Here is a 17,189-nt window from a genome sequence, read left to right as displayed (position 1 = left end):
AACATTCATTTTTAAACATGTTAATATTTCTAAGAAATATATTATAATCTTTGCAGTGGTTATCAGTTAAAGTCAGGACTTCAGGTTTTTTTTAATATCTATGTTTTTCAAACTTTATTAGACATATATAAACTTGATAATAAGATGGTTGTTTAAAATATTAGTATGATATTAAGCTGCATTAACAAAAAGTTAGAGCCTTTTAGGAACTCAGAAAGGAACCCCTTGCATGACTCAAGATTCATGTGACAGGATGTTCAATAATGTATGAGAACTGGCTAGTTTTGAGACAGAAGATCTGCAACCAAAGCCAAGCACATGCCTGTCCAAAAGCCTTATATGAAATATTCTTTAACAAGTTCATGTTATTAATTCATTAGCAAGGATGGAAATTACAATATATATTCAGCTTTTTTGCAGAGAAAAAAAGTTATATATGGGAAATTAATAGTTCACAAAATATAGGGTTTATAATTCATGGAGACCATTATTATTATCAGTATTATTTATTTTATCATTCAGAAGATTAATGAAAATCCCAGTAGATTTATATGTGGAAATTGACAAACTAGTTCTAACATTTATATGAATGTTCTAAGGATCAAGAAAAAAAAGTCAAGACCATTTGAACAAAAAACAAACCTCCAAATGTTTAATATATAAGGACATTGAAATATGCTAATTATCTGTTTTTAGTGCTATGAAAGAGAAATAAACTAACGTTTTTGAGAACCACATAAATATAAATCACTTTGTTTAGGACAAGCAACACCACTGCTATGCAATGAGGAAGGGATGGTTATTTCAGCAAATAGTCTGGGTCAATTAGACCTTTATACAGAAAGTCTTCCTTGACCTCTAACAAACACAGACAGAAAAGGCAACTCAATTTAGTCATAGTCTTAAATGTGAAAGGTTAAGGCAATGTAGATACCGGAGGAAAAATGAGAAGTTGTCTGTATGGCTAAAGACAAGCAGAGGTTTTTAAAACACTGCACAAAGCGTAGTAAGCATTTTAAAAATGGAAAATTTAGACCTCATGAAAATTAAGAACTTTTGTTCTTCAAGACACCATTCATGAGTGCCCATAAATGAATGTGTGGCAGGTATCTGCAACCCGCCAACCAAGACAGGACTCACTGAGGACATAAAAAACTAATCAATAAAATAAAAACAGACAATAATTTTTAAGTAGGTAAAAACTTCAACAAGCAGGTTGAAGGAGGTATCAAATGATCATTTAGGATAAGATTCTCATCTTTTGTCATCAGGAGAAAGCACATTAAAGTTACAATGAGACAATACCACCCACACTAACATGAATGAAGTAATAAAGCCTGACAAAGTGTTGGCAAGGAATGGAGCAACGGAACTCCCCTAGGCTTTTGTTACAGTGTAAGGTATACAACCACTGTGGAAAGTTTGTGAAACGTCACCTTCTAAATCCAAGCATCTCCACAATCATCAAAAGAAAGGGGTGCTTATACCCAAGACAAACAAGAATGCCTGAAGTAGTCTTTTTGCAATATATAAAAACTAGAAATAAACTAAGTTTCCACCCAGTAGAGAATAAATAAGTTGTGTAATGTTTATATATCAAAACACTAAGTTATAATTGAAAAGAGAAATTATAGATCACACATCAATATAGATAAGTCTCATGATGTGGAATGAAAAAAATCTGACCTCCAAAAATTATTCTGCAAAATTTCACTCATATGAAGTTCAAGACAGTTAAAAAAAATCTACAGTGGTATAAGTTAGAATGGCCGCCACCTTTGTGATGATGTTGACCGAGAGAAGTATAGCAGAGACTTCTGGGGTATAGAAGATGGTCTGTACATTTGGTTGTAGTTATAGGGTATATAGTTTTAAAAAATTTATTGACCTATATGATCAAGATTTGATTATTGTAATATAAGTATGTGTATTATATAATAACAAACTATGTTTTTTTAAGTGGTGCACTTTGCTCTAAGAGTCTGAAATATGACACAGTACCAAAACTCAATTTATATTTTTTTCAGTTTGACTGTATAACTTTTTCGTAAAAGTAGAATGAGGAAGGGAAATAAGTGGTATTGTGCAATTCTGAGTCACTCTCTAACAATCACTTTTTCATTTTATTGTTCTGGTGTGTGAGGAACTTCAAAATCTGTGTTCTTTTATTGTAGGGTCAGTGCTCTTGACTTTGCTCCTGGAGTGTTGAAGTTGGTTCAGAAAGATCACTTCCACCTCTCTGGTGAAGGATAACCCTAGGATGTTTGTGTGAAGCTGCTTTCTACTTCACTCCTTAACCCACCTCCAGTTAGTGGTTTTCTCTTAGCCTTCTTCCTCTGAAAGGTCAGCTTTTTCTGCTTCTGAACTCATCAAGCCTAATTTTCCTTCAGACACACCATGTATTCTAAACACACAACTCTGCAGAGCCAGTTCCTTCAATCCTTAAAAAGCAATGACTTCAGGAAGTACAAGCACATAGTCTGTGGACTCTAAGCTGCATCTGCAATGAAGTGACGTTTGATCTGCTAGTCAAAGGACATATGCAAAGGACATGTAATAAGGCAATGCTCATATTTATAGTGTAGCTCTTCATTATTAAACAAGGCAGAGAGTCCCCTGATATGCACTGGGAATGCAAAGATTCATGAACACAGAGCTCAGTCTTGTGGAGGAGATAGGCCAATATAGAGACATGGTGGTTCCAGTTAATTCTTACTAGTTCCCAACTGCCCATCATAGAATCTATTAAACTCATCTTATTATCCCACCTCCCTTCCCCAAACTAATCTCCATAATGCATTAATATCCATTCAGTAACCTGAATTAAGTGGCTAAGTCATCTCTTATTTCTCATTCTCATGTACATTTCTTACTTATTCACTCATTATATGTCAATTCTTTTACCAAATTATCTCACAATCCCAGCACATGTTTTTCATCCTAATTGTCACTGTTTAGGTCACCATCCTGTTTCTCACTGAATTGTTGTAATAATGAGCAAATAGATCCCATCCATGCCCAGTATGCTAAAACCACGCTGTTGCCATGGAAATTTTGACTCTTTCCCTGTATCTCCAGGAAGGAATATAGAAACCTGAAGGAGACAATAAGGTAAGTTGATTCGCTCAGCTACAGAAAGCCAATGTGATATGAACATTTCCAACATAAATCCTGACAGATACGGGGTAAGTTATAAAGAGCAACTGGATTTGTTAATGTTTCACATAGCATGCTTAGTTTCTTTCCCATATCTTTTCACTGAGGCAGATATCACAGGCAAATGACAGAAAACGGGCCAATTCAGGGTATTATGAGCATATTCAAGTGTCTTATTCTTTAGGTATCAACAACACTCTTGGCTATTCTTAGCTACTTTTCTTATTGCTATTGCAAAACACCCAACCAAAACAACTTAAGGAAGGCAAGGTTTATTGTGACTCACAGTTTGAGGTTACAGTCCATGAAGCAGCTAGTCACATTGCATTCACAGTAAGCAATCAGGGAGACAGGATGCTAGTTCTCAGCTTGCTTTCCCCTGTTTAGTCAGTCTCTAGTCCATGGAATAGTGCCACTCACATTTACTGGGGTCTTCCCAACTCATTTAACCTAATCTTAAAACTCTCTCACAGACATGCCTAGAGATTTGTCTCCCATGTGATTCTAGACCCTTGTCAAGTTGGCAATCAACAGTAGCTACCACAGTTACTACACTAATACATACTTCACTGTGTACTTAGCAACCCCCAGAGCAGTTGGTGAGACTAGGATGTTTTTGACCAAAGTGGCCAACTAGAGGATTATGGTAATAGATTAATGAAAATTCTTCAAGAGTCACAAGTCCTTGACTTAGCATCCTGATTTTTGGGAGGGAGTAACAGGGACAAAACCTTTGCTACCCCAGAATTAAGTACTAAAGGGTACCTAGTAGCTTGATGAGAAAACCAACTTCTACCTCAAATCATGCATTTCGTGTTGGTGACTAAAAATGAATGCATACCTTTGAAAGATTCATCTGGACCAGTTCAAGGCAGATGTCCAATGCCTATGTGCTGAATTTAGACACCTATTAGTGTGCTTCATCATTACCCACTTGGCATCACAATTTAGAAATAAATTTTGTTTTGTGGGGATGGAAAAGGCACATACTCCATGGTCCTTATGTATAAGTCAGGGAACAATTTTAGGAGTCAGTTCTCTCTTTCTACCATGTGGGTTCTGGGGATCGAACTCAGGTCATCAAGCTTGACAGCAAGTGGCCTTACCCAATGAGCCACTCATGGTCCCCTTCCTTACTTGACAATTTTAAGATTAAATATAAATCAGTTTCTAACTGGTTTTGACTATATGGATTGTTTCACAAGCAGATTTATCTGTGCTTCTATTTTTGTGATTTTTGCTTGTTAAACTCCCTTATGAAATGTATATAAAAAATACTTCAAACAACATAAGGTAAAAAAGTCTTCCAAATAGTCTGTTTGGGTTTAGTATCTCTTTGGAAAGTTTCCAGATCACATAGATTTAAACAAGTGTAGGCAGTTTTCTCAGGGGTTCATCTAAGAAAGCTTTCTAAACAACTGCTAACATGTCAAAGTTCTACATTTTTTTATATTTTGAGATTTTGAGGCAGGGACTCACTGTATACCCTGGCCTGGTCTGGAACTCAGTATCCCTGGGTGGCCTCAAGCTCACAGCGATCTTCCCACCTCAGAATTCACCTACTTTACAGCTAAATAGCTACCCAGCCTTTCCCTCCAAGTCCTCATGACTTCTAGCACATGAAGCTGAAGGATGGTAAAAACTGGTATGTGGCTTTGAGCCTCTTCATACCCTCTTGCTCAGCAGGCATCTGTCTCTCCAACTAATTTCTTAGTGGTGCAGTCCATCCTCTCCCTGGAGGCTGCTGAGCTCTCATGTTCTTGCTAGCTGTGGGCTGGGGGTGGCAGTTCCTCTGTGAGCTTCTGCTAGCAGCTAGCCACTGGGTCAGTGGATGCATGTGCCCTGTAGAAAATATGTGGGCTGCTTCTGCACCCAGCTTTCTAAAATCAAGTCTTATACCTGAATTTTTCATCATATGAACATTTAGCTCCCCAAGCTTGGAGGGGGGGCTGTTTTTGAGAAAAGGAATTACTAAGTAGCCAACGCTTCACTTCAAACTCACTATGGAGCCCAGGCTGGCCTTGGACTTGAGGCAATCCTCCTGCCTCATCAGCATCCTAAATGTTGAGATTACAGGTATGTACCACCATACCTGGCTTACAGTTAGTTTTATGTTAGTAAAACAAAGTCAATCTAGTCTCTGGATGATATGAGGAAGGGGAGAACATGGAATAAAATAAGAAAAGGAAAAACTGCAGCCTTAGAATTCTCAATAATGGATGAGTCTTTCTAGATAGAAAACCAGCTCTAGATATGATTTCAATAAAAACATATTCATGCCATGCTTTGGTGGCTCTCTTTGACCCAAGTCCATGTTATTCAAGCCTCCTGTTGATACCTCAGCTGTTCAGGTGGGGTGGGGGCACTCTCAAGTTGTCATGTCTTTGCTCTTGCTTTTCCTTTAACATAGGATTCTCTTTTGTTCCTTCTTTGTATATGTGTGTGTGTGTGTGTGTGTGTGTGTGTGTGTGTGTGTGTGTGTGTATGAGATATGGAGCATGCACAAGTGTATGAGGGCTTCAGCAGGTTATTGAGTGTCTTATTGTAGGGTCTCTTACTGAATCAGAAGCTCACCATTTCAGCTTATAGCTGCTGGGATTCACCTTTCTCCACTCCCCATTGCTGGGGTTAGAAGCACACACAGTTGTCCCCAGCTTTTTATGTGGATGCTGGGGATTTGAACTTGGGTTCTCATGCTTGCAGAGTATGCATTCTTACCCAGTGAGCCATCTCCCCAGGTCTCTTTGTTCTCTTGAGAGTCCTGAATCATTCTTTAAGAATGACCTTGAATGTTCCTAGTTCTGTAAATCCAGAGTGCCGATACCTCTACCCTGGTGCATATCCTAATTCATCATAAATATTTGCTTGTACTTTGTCTCCATTCTTGGTTGCAAATTCTTTGGATATAAGATTTTTATCTATATCTTATTTTCTATGTGCATTCAGCAATCAATACTAGTCCAATATTAAGATCCATATGATAAAACCAATGTACCAAATACCTATAAGTAAGTCCCAATGTGCCCCAAAGCGAATGACATGCATGCTACTTTCAAAGTATCCAAACTATCATTTCAAATAAAAATCATGTTCCAGACACTGAGCTGATGGCTTAGTTGTTACTTTCCATGCAAGCATGAGGACCTGAGTTCAATTCCTTAGTACCCACATAAAAGTCAGACACAGCTATGTGTGCTGTAACCACAACATTGGGGGTCAGAGATGGTGGGTCCCAGGAGCCTTCTGACCAGCCAGCATAGCTGAACGAGTTCAGGTTCAGTGAGAAGCCCCTTCTCAAGAGAATAAGGCAGAAAGCAATAGAATGGGACACCTGACATCCTTCTCTGGCCTCCATAGGCACATGAGCACACACACAAGCATATACCACACACACACACACACACACACACACACAGATTCACATACAAATATACACACAAGCATACACTACACACACAGACACACACAGACACACGTACACACACAAACACACACACAGAGCCCACATACAAAAATGAAAAAAAAAAAACAACAACACAAAACCTTCATGTTCCGTTATACACAAATTACTTACTCAATAAAGAGAACCCCCTAGGTTCTGGCATAAATTTAATGGAACTTAAGGATCCAGGAAAAGGTCAAATTATCATGGACTCGATATTAAATCATTAAGATTTAATTTTTTAAAAATGAAGAACAATGTATGCAATCTTAAATAAAAAAACCAGCCATAGAAATGGGCACAAGGTGCTTCATGAATGAAAGTTTAGCTGTTCAGGAATGTAAGTTAATCATGATGGATTCTAATTTGGCAAGATGTATCTAAAACAAAGAATTACAGTGCACACCAACCACCTGTCAATTATATCAATCAGGCCACAAAAGTCCTGACATTTGATTTACAACACGTAAGTCTTTAAGTCTCTGAAATACGAGGGTTGTGAAATGGGCAAAAGGTAATTAGCTCAGAGGAGCAGAGATTTTCAGGGAGCATTTGGGGGAGCTGAGGAAGTAACTGGAGTGACTGGCACACTGGATCCCAGCTTTGGGTGGAGGAGTGGCTTGAGAAGATGCACTATTCTACTCGGAGCTCTCAGAGTCACACACAGTGGCTGCATGTTCTGCTCCGCACTTGGGCTGTGGCCATCTCTCTACTCCTTTGTGTGCTGTGGTATACAGAGGGGAAGAAAGAGGAATGAACTGAGAAAGCAGTAGGTTAGGGTAAGAGTTGACAAGCTCAGAGGGGCGCAGTATGTCAAGCGAGGTTTCCCTATTTCATTTTGTTTTCTCCCTGCTATGGCAAATGTGTCTCTGTTTCTCACTTAACAGAACTAAGAACAGGGTTTTTACAAACTGGACAAGAATGAATCCATTCTGGGTTCAATTTTCCAGTTTTTAGCTCTAGCATGTTTCTATTCAAGCACAGCCAGGTGTCTGCCAACACAGAGGCCATGGTAAGGCAGAGTGCAGGACACGTGAGATAAGGGTTGCACTTTTGGGTGTCTCCTCACCCACCAAGTGTCAAGTCATTACCATGGTTTGTGAAAAGTACTTTGTGGGTAGTAGGATTATTTACCACAGGGTTAACGCCAAAATTCTGAACAGATCTTTCTTACTGACAGGAAAATTAATTCTATCATAAGATTGCCAATGTCATCTACACTAACACTTCTGAGGAACAATCATAAAATTTCATATAAAATGAGAAAAACCAAACACAGGAAGTGTGTACCTTTTAGACTGCAAGCTTCATGACTTCCTCCAATTGTCTTCCTAGTGCTTAACATGTGACCAGTAATAACCAAGTACTTATGAAGTAGCGACTGACTAAACAAAAACTTCTAGGCATTACTTCAATCCTGTATAGTAACTTTAGGGTAACTTCAGGTATAGAATTTTAAGTTAATAGACACTGTATTTTAGTTTTGTAAAGAAAATGTTTAAACTTCTCACTTGTTCCAGTTTTGAACTTAGTTTCAGGCTGTCTGATTTCTTTGTAGGTTCTGTGTATGTTTTCACTTGTAATTTTGGAATTACCACTTTTTCTTTGGTGTCCTGCATTTTACTTGCTTTTACTTTCACTTTTTAAAATTCTTGGAACTGCTCATTTCGGAATATATGGAAATCAGTTTTTAAGGTTATCTAGCCAGAAATAAAAGTCAAGGATGGAATTATGGATTATTTACATACAATGAAAGCATTACGGGTATACGAGAAGCACTTGTTAAAATGTGAAGTTAAATGCATTTATGAGAAAGAAATGGCTAAAAAGAAGACACTTGAATAAAGCTAGAAAAAGTACACAAAAGTAAACAGAAGAAATAAAGTGAATATATCACCCATATGTAACATAGTTAAAGATACACGTAATCCATGGTTCAGCAGTTCCACCATTAAATGTGTATCCTAAAGAATTTCCTACACATGTGCACCAAGGGACGCATACAAGAATGTTCAAAGCGACAATATTTGAAGTAGAAACAAATGGAAAATAACTCATGTCCATCAAGAATAAAATGGAGAAATTTTGATATATGTATTCCTACACATTTCTGTGCAGCAATGAAAATGAATAAACTATTGACACCAATGAATATTTGGAGCCATGTGGAATGAAGGAAACAACGCCGAAGTAGAAGTACAGTGTGATCTCATCCATGTGAGAGTCAGTAGTTCACAACTTAAGACATTAGACTGTTTAGGAATGAAAACATACAGAGGAATAGGGTAACAGAACGGAAGAGAGTGGCAGGTGCTAACTACATCAGGGATTCCTCTGGCTGGGGAGACATAGAGTGGAGTTACTTCAGAGAGACTTTAGAAATTAAATGTCAACAACAACTCAAAAAAGCCAGCACTCTCTGGTGTTTTGCACTAGAGGGGGTAGATGGTGTTGAATTCCATGGTTTTCTTGGCATTCAAATATTCAAAAACTGAACCAACAAACTTGTCCAATCAAATTCATGCTTCTTCCAGAGGGTCCAGAGACAATTACATACTGTAATCAGCTCAGGGAAGCAGTACACATTAAAGGCCAATTTATTATTTAGATTTAGGAAAGAGCATGTATTCTGTTTGAATTTTCACCAGCAGTACTGGTACTCAGTGGGTATGCATCAGGGAGGCTCTACTGTTGTCTCCTGTGCTTTTTCTGATGGGTCAGTGCTTGTACTATCTTAGTCGTGATGTAGCTTCACTATTACTCCTAATTATAAGCAAGCATCTCACATGGATCTAACATTTCTTCAGTATCTGTAGAACAATGTCTCCAGAAAGCAACCTAAGATTTTTACACCAGCCATAATGCCCTTTAAAGTACTAGACATGGGCTGGTGAGACAGTTCAGAGAGAAAAGATATTTACAATCAAGTCTGTCAACCTCAGTTTGATCTGTGAAGCCTACATGGTAGAGGGAGAGGAACTACTCCTGAAAGTTGTCCACTGACCTTGATGCATGTATCTACTCACATGCACATACATCATACACGTGTTCAAAATAATAAATATTTTAGAAATTCAAACATGAGCCATTCTTAAGCATGAAATTTCTCAAATAATACACAACACTTCTTGGGAAAAAAAACTACTTGATAAAATCTAGACAATTAAGAATGAATTAAAATTTAAATCTTATGAAGATGGGTAAGAGAAGTTCTAGTGAGCACTGAATTTACCTAAATATAAAATTAAAGAAATACAGATTGTGGTTATACAAAAGAATGGCAAACTATAATTAACAAAAACTGAGGTCAGGGATGTCAGGTAGACACGGATTTAAGAAAGTTGGTTTCCTTGTGTTTAATAGCATGAAGTTGAGATAATTTTGTAGCAGTGAATGTGTAGTTTAAGAAATACTAAGTATATGCCACCTCTTAATGTTTTTCATAATTGAGTGGGATTTCTTTGGAAAAACATCTTTCTGGGGGTGAGGAAGCACTTATTTGATAGACAATTCTTGATGTTCCAGCAATATAAAAATAAAATTTTATTTTCAAAAGTATATGTTAAATCCTATTTAAATTATTTATTGAGCACCTATTATGCATCTAGGCACTAAGGATATGAGAGTAAATGAAGAAAGGACATGAATTAGAAGAGAAAAGCAGTGATAAAGGAGAATAGGGCAGAAATTGCAGGAGAGGCAATGGGGTGGACTTGAGTCAAACACATTAGATGCATGTATGAATATTAAATAAAACATTTTTAAAAGAGTAAATGTAACAAACACCTCCCTTAATTATGACAAGAAATAAACATATGTAGATGAAGGAAAAGAAAGGAAGGTAAGGCTGTAAGGAAATTGTGGGGTGTGCTTATGTATGTGTATGTGTGTGTGTGTGTGTCTGTCTGTGTCAGAGAGAGAGAGAGAGAGAGAGAGAGAGAGAGAGAGAGAGAGAGAGAGGAGGAAGCAGCAATCTCACCTTCTGCACATGTTTACACATGGAGACAGGAGTGAGTTGTTAGGGTGTTAGTTGCAATGTAGTCTATTTGGCTCTCTGCAGCTATACACGTACAGAGAGGTGTCTGGATCAATACACATCAAATATTAATACGATTATTTGTAAGAAGTAGATTTTGGATTATTTCTTTCTTTGCATTTCTACATTGTTTCAATTTTTACCATGAGTATCGTTTCAATCTATCTGAGGAAGAAAAATATTGAATAAGAAAAAAAAAAATGTTGCTGGGTATGGTGGCACACGCCTTTAATCCCAGCACTTGGGAGGCAGAGGCAAGCAGATCTTTGTGAGTTCAAGGCCAGCCTGATCTACATAGTCAGTTCCAGGACAGCTGGGACTACAGGGAGACCCTGTCTCAAAAAGACCAAAAAAAAAAGGTTTACAAGTGAAAATTCAAGAATAACAATATAGAACATAAGTTTCAGGTAATTCCTCAAATGAATTGAAAACTTATGCCCCTGCAAAAACCTGTTCATAGTAACAATGCCTGATTGTCACTTGTAGCTTCATTCAGAATGAATAAAAGTGTGCACATACAAGGTAATATTCAGTGACAAAAAGAGCTACCAAACCATAAAAAAGGGAACTTTCAGTGTTTGTTGTTAAGTGACAGAACCAAATCTAAAAAGGCTATACTCTGTATGCTCCTAACTGTAAGACATTATAGAAAAGGCAAACTGGAGAGAGGAAACAAATCATCAATTTTGGCACTCAGTGTGAAGAGAGAGGGATAAATGATGGAAGGACAGGATCTCTGTATGATGAAACTCTTCGTACAATGCTGTAATGTTGGACATGTGACAGTATGCCTTTAAAAAAATCTATAGAAATACTTAATTCACATCTCAATTTACTCTTGAACTTTAAGAATGTGTCAACATTTGTCCATCAATATAACACATCCTTATGATGCTTACACTTATGACTGAGAGTATAAACTCTAATTGCTACACAAAACACAAAGGCATCTATGGTCTTTGAAGTCTATCCCTGTGTTACTGAACTTGGTCATAATGAATGAATAAGTCAGATGAGTAACACACATACCCCTTCCCACTTACAGTGAATCGTAGATTCAAAATTTCATGAAAATAAACATGGGGTAATAAAATATAACAGCAGAATTTTTAAATAGTGAAAGAATATAATTTTTACCTTTAAATCTGGTTTTAAAATAATATAAAGGTACATATTTGATTTTCTTCCCCTAGAATTTAAGACATACATCTAAATGTTCTGGAAAAGGTGAATGCATTCTCACCTGAAGAACTTTTCTAATTCTCTTGAGGTTGTGTATCAAGAGCAGGTTTTTCTCTTTGGAAACACGACCTAATTGTTCATCCAGTTGTATTAACAAATTTTGAAGAAGAATTGTTGCCATAGTTTCATTGTTAGATGCCACCTCCCTAAAATAAACAAATGCACATTACTACTCAATAAGAAATAACTAATAAAGCATTTACTTCCTTACCACATGAATTTTTTAAAATGTTAGATCTATTCCACAGTGATGTGCAGATGTTAGATATTCTAAAAGTTCAATGTCTCTAATCATGAAAGAATTATAAATCAAAACTACCACTTCATTTTCATTAGGATAGCACATTCAGGAGGCAGAAGCAGGTCTCTGTGAGTTTGAGGCCAACCTCATCTACATATCAAATTCCAGGCCAGTCAGTGCTACACAGTGAGACTTTGTCTCATAAAAACCAAAAATACAAAAACAAAACAAACCAGAAAATAAGCCTTGACAAGAAGATTATGAAATTGAAACTTTCACACTTTGCTGACGAAAATTTAAAATGGTACAACCACTATGGAAAAGTTTAACAGTTAATCATAATACATAAGACAACCATATGATCCAAAATTTATACCCATATATATTTGGGTATATACTTAAAAGAATTCAAAGTAAGGATTTGAACAAGTATTGGCCTATCACTCACTGTTCATAGCAACTTTATTGACAATAGCATAAAGGTAGAAACAACCCAAATGTCCATCAATAGGCAAATGGATCTGGCTACAGGTAGTGTATCTATACAATGCAATTTTATTTAGCTTCAAAAATGAAGAAAACTCTGATACATTCAATGGCATGAATGAATCTTGAAAACATTACATTAAGTGAAATAAGTCAGTCAGTAATTTAATAAGTCACAAAGGACACATAGGATTCCACTTATAAAATGTCTATTATACTCAAATTAATAGATCTCCCCCACAAAAAAAACTGATTAGTAGCTGCTGGGCACTGAGGTGTGAGAGACAAGGGTTATTGGTTAATGAGCCCAGAGCTTCAGAATGAGATTACATTCTGCAGATGGATGGCATTGATAATTGCAGAACAATGCAAATATATTTAATACTACATCGTATAGTTAAAAATCGTTAAAATTAAAATGTTTAATGTTGTTTATATTTTGCTAAGATAAAAAAAAGTTGTTGAAGCAAAAAGAAATTTTAATAATACAAGGTAAATAGAGCCTTGCAAAATTTTGTGAATTGGGCTGTTTCATATTCATATAAAAGATTTCTCACATACAAAGGCTTGACACAGCAAACACTGAGTTGTCATTTGTCTTCCTCTTGCTCCAATTCTAATAGGGTAAAGGGAGCCAGAGACAGTGAAGGTGCTTGTTGAAAATACATATTAATGTAGACAGTTGGGGGCAGGACATGGAGTTGAGGAGAAGTGAATGCTTCCTACTGAAGGTGGAACAGAAATTCCTAAAAAGAATACTTATTGGCATTGAATCTGTGTTAAAAGAATTGTTATATTCAATAGATTCGCTTCTTGTGGAATTTTTATACCTAAAATATTGGGGTGGGAGGTACTTACAGAAAGACATGCACTTACACTAAAGCCAAAATCAGAAAGGACAATGGCTCCCTGCCTTTGAGAAAGATTTCTAAAATTTTGAACATTTTTGTTTTTTACTTTTACCTAAAACAGTGATTGTATCTTATTGAGTCCAAATAGACCACAGAATAAATGCATGTGGCCAGAGCACAAAGCATCTGTCCATCAACTTCTAGGGAAATACACTTGATCCTACCAGTCTTGATTCTCAATCCACTGGGCCAGCAGATGTCGGATTTCCATAGGGAAGTTGTCATCATAGAATTGATCTACTTGCTCCAAAAACTTGATTTCTAATTGTTGGACTTGATTCCACTGTGTCATGCTATAAAAGAAGGGGAAAAATTAGAGTTTGAAAAGTGGGCCATGTTTTCTTCTTTCCTTAGACCTCAATCAGATAATGTTATCTATTAGTTAAGTAACTACAAAAAGGAATCCTCAACTTTCACAGTCACTCAAAGAAGACAAGAAAGAGAAAATACATTTAAGCTAAAAGTACAGCAATTCCTCAAAGTGTTTTTTTTTTAAGTAAATTATCCCTAATGCAGGACAGTCTTCTTCCTCTGCCCCCAAACCACATCCTTCCTTACCCTAGCATGACCTTCTGTGCTGCTTCTCCAGGAAGTTTTCACCCCCCTCTCAAACACCCCAAGTCCTGCCCCCAACTGTCCATATAGAATCTAACACAGAATCTGTATTGTCAGCAAGTTACTTCCCTGTCTCTCATTATTAGAGCAAATTGAAGGTAAATAAATGCTCAGCATTGACTGTGCCTCCAAAGACCCTCCTAAGGTTTATTTATGAGACACATCCCTCCAAAAGGCTTCTTTTACACGACATGCCCAGGCCTGTTTTTCTTTCTTTCCTATTTGCCTGCCTTCTAGAGTCAGCCTGTGTTCCTCACTTGTCCAATTCTGGGTGACTTCCTGAAGAAGTTCATGTATATATTTTCCTGGGTTCTAATTATATCAGTTCAAAATATTTCTAGAACAACAAACATTTTTATTATTCTCTAGTGCTCTACCAAGGCTAAGCAAAGCTATTAAAATCTACCTTGTGTCTGATAGTGGTTAAGCCCTCAAATTAATTAGTGGAAGAAACCATACTATCCTTATTTGACAGCCTATCATAAAACAAAAGTGTGTATTTCTCCCATATAGCCCCACTCTGGCTACTGTAGATGATAGTGACATGTTTTCTAGCTTAGAAAAACTAATGAGACAATAGCTTCTTGAAATTACAGTATTTTGCTTTCTTCAAATGCAAAAATTCTTGATCCGTAACACTAGGTTAAAGGGAAAAAAAAGTTTACTAGGTTAAGCATCCCAGGTATTTCAACATATCCTGAAGGTAGGGCAAGGTTTCTTTTTGCTTAAAGAACATGATTGTAACAAACTGCCTGTATACATACTTCAGATTTCAAATGGAACCATTTTTAACATCTTTTCCTTGAGCTCCCAGGAAATGCTTTAACATGCAATAAAAGGAAAATTGCCAGTTTTGCTCAAGGTTGAAAGCAATTGGGGCAGAAGCAGTCTTAACTTGTACACGACTTTAATCTTGAAGAAGTTCACAAATGGCACTTCCAGGTATACTCTAAGTGCGCCATAAATGCTTGTACAGTGAACAGTCAGTCAGTGGTGCTTCTGATGTTCCAAGGAATAGGCAGGAGAGTAAGCTTCACTGCGCTTTATAAGGGGAAGCACCTGAGGGCCAAAGAGGGGACCTGACTCCTGCCAGGGGTTTACAGCTCTGCCAGACTTCCCTGCTCTGGGAACAAAATAGCAACATTCCCGTGCCCCTACAATCCACACAGCCTGCCACAGCTCTACCAGAAAGCAGGGGCTGAAGAGAGCAGGGCCACTTTCATTGTTACTTTTGTTAAATTCTGTCATGATTTGGATGGGTGTCTGTTTTCTGCGAGTTTATCTATCTTACAGTTAAATCACTCAGATAATCCACGCTGCTAAAGACCTGCACTCAAGGCTAAACAGGGGAAAACGAGGTGTAAATAAACCATCTCTGCTTGGACAGCGGGAGAGATAAAAGCATTTAGATTCCCACAGCTTGTCTTTTAGTTTTCTTTCTTCCAGAGGACGGAGCACTTTCCTTCTAAAACCAGGGTGGCTGGCTGCTCTCTAGCTTTTGGGAGCAGGTACTAAGCGTAGGCTCGTTGACCCCTTTGCAAAGGGGGTGACCTGCCCTAAAGCATCACTCGCACTTCTCAAAGCCACAGTTACCAGCTGTCCTAGCTGGAGGCTGTTTCTCTGACACCCAGTCACGCCAGTCTCTGAACACCACAGCTCCACGGCTGGCTAAGAAAGTGAAGAGGGGCTCGCTTTTAGCCCTTGGGCAGACACACCTCCCTAGCAGCCACAAAGCCACCCCCCACCCCCCACCCCCCAGTTGAGGTTCACAGTGACGCCGGCTTCCCCGGCCTTCGGTGATGATCCCAGGCAGCACGCGTCTGCGAATCTCCCTTCAGCTCTTTGCAAAAGTGGGTTTTCTATTTAACTGTAAGAAGGAAGAGTGAGACCCTTCTTTTTATGATCGCCCCTCCCCAGACTTGTTAAAACGAAGCAACTCTCTCAATGCCACGTGCAAAGCGAAGCCTCAGGCATCCTTCCCAGCTCCCGCAGAGAGACCGCCCAGAGGTGCGGGCTCCCCGCTTACCTGACTTGCTCTAGGTCCAAACCCCAGCAGTGCTCAATGCCAAAGCCAAAGTCTCCCCTCACCGTCCCCAGGACACCACCGCTGACGCCATGCCCCTGGGGGATTTGCATTTCTCCACCCACTTGAGGCTTTCCTGTGCGTCAGTGTTAGAGTCTCTGGGACTTTTCTCCGGTCGGTTCCCACCCACTCTCTATTCTAGAAATGCTTTACGAAGTCAGGTAAATGCCCCCTTTGCAGAGAGCCCTCCTCTGGCATCCCAAGTAGCCACCCCTGCAACTGTAGATAAGCCTAAGGGTGCCAGAAATAAATTGGAGTAAGAACTACACACTCGGTTTTTCAGTGTTTCCCCAGAAAACCCAAAATCTTCTACAAACTTACCTGAGCTAAAGGTTTGGGAGCCCTGGGCCGGGAGGGCTGGGAAGCCAGGATCTAGGCACCAACCTCATAGGCCTCCCGTTGCTCCAACTCCAGCAGGGCCTGCTCACTTCTAAGAAGGCAGCCTCACTCAGAGATATGGGCCAATCTGTGTAGCTACCAGTGTCACCCTCTCTGGCCAGCTTCCTCCTGCTCAGAGGAACCCCTGCACCTAGTAGCTAAAGCAGACACTTCCCTCTTTGTGACACAGGCCTGTTCTAGGACCTCACAGCTGGGTGGAACCTTGATTCCATCTCATTCTGTCTTATTCCATGTCTGGAGAGACTGAGGACCAGAGACAAGTGAGCAAAGTTTCTAAGGGATTTAGCGACTATAAGAGCTTACTATCTTCACTCACAAATCACTGAGCCTTTCAGTCATCATCTTAGATGTTAAGGCTTTGATTCACAGCAGAGTTTTACAAATATTCAGCAAAATGAATGAGACTAGCAGATTAACAGGCAGAAAGCAACACATGTACCAAAAAGCCCATGTCATACTCCTATGACCAGCCATCACACAGATGCACCACCTGGATTCTTTTATCTTGTATTTGACCCATTTCCCACCATGAGTCAGCCACCGCTGTGGCCAACTTTATCACTGTAAATTTATACCTT

At 38.5% G+C, this 17,189-nt stretch overlaps 1 protein-coding gene across 2 annotated transcripts in view; it reads right to left on the bottom strand.

Annotated features, from left to right (window-relative positions):
• The window catches only part of Stat4 (signal transducer and activator of transcription 4), a 136,038-nt gene extending 119,427 nt beyond the window's left edge, over positions 1-16,611 (bottom strand). Inside the window, exons 1-3 of one of the 2 annotated variants that reach the window (XM_017798835.2) lie at positions 16,534-16,611; positions 13,679-13,807; positions 11,878-12,022 (exon numbers count right to left, since the gene is read on the bottom strand). In XM_017798835.2, coding sequence (XP_017654324.1) covers positions 11,878-12,022; positions 13,679-13,806 — 273 coding nt within the window. In that variant the 5' untranslated portion in view covers position 13,807; positions 16,534-16,611. Of the gene's footprint in view, positions 1-11,877; positions 12,023-13,678; positions 13,808-16,155; positions 16,246-16,533 lie in introns of those variants that run through there. The other variant, XM_017798834.2, reaches the window with a different exon arrangement.
• Positions 16,612-17,189: the final 578 nt, after the last annotated feature.

Source organism: Nannospalax galili, unplaced genomic scaffold, assembly GCF_000622305.1.
Source record: "Nannospalax galili isolate Female #2095 unplaced genomic scaffold, S.galili_v1.0 scaffold115, whole genome shotgun sequence".
In the NCBI taxonomy this organism is placed as follows: domain Eukaryota; kingdom Metazoa; phylum Chordata; class Mammalia; order Rodentia; family Spalacidae; genus Nannospalax; species Nannospalax galili.
Note: the sequence above shows the minus strand (reverse complement) of the source record. Positions and strands in the feature narration are given on the sequence as shown.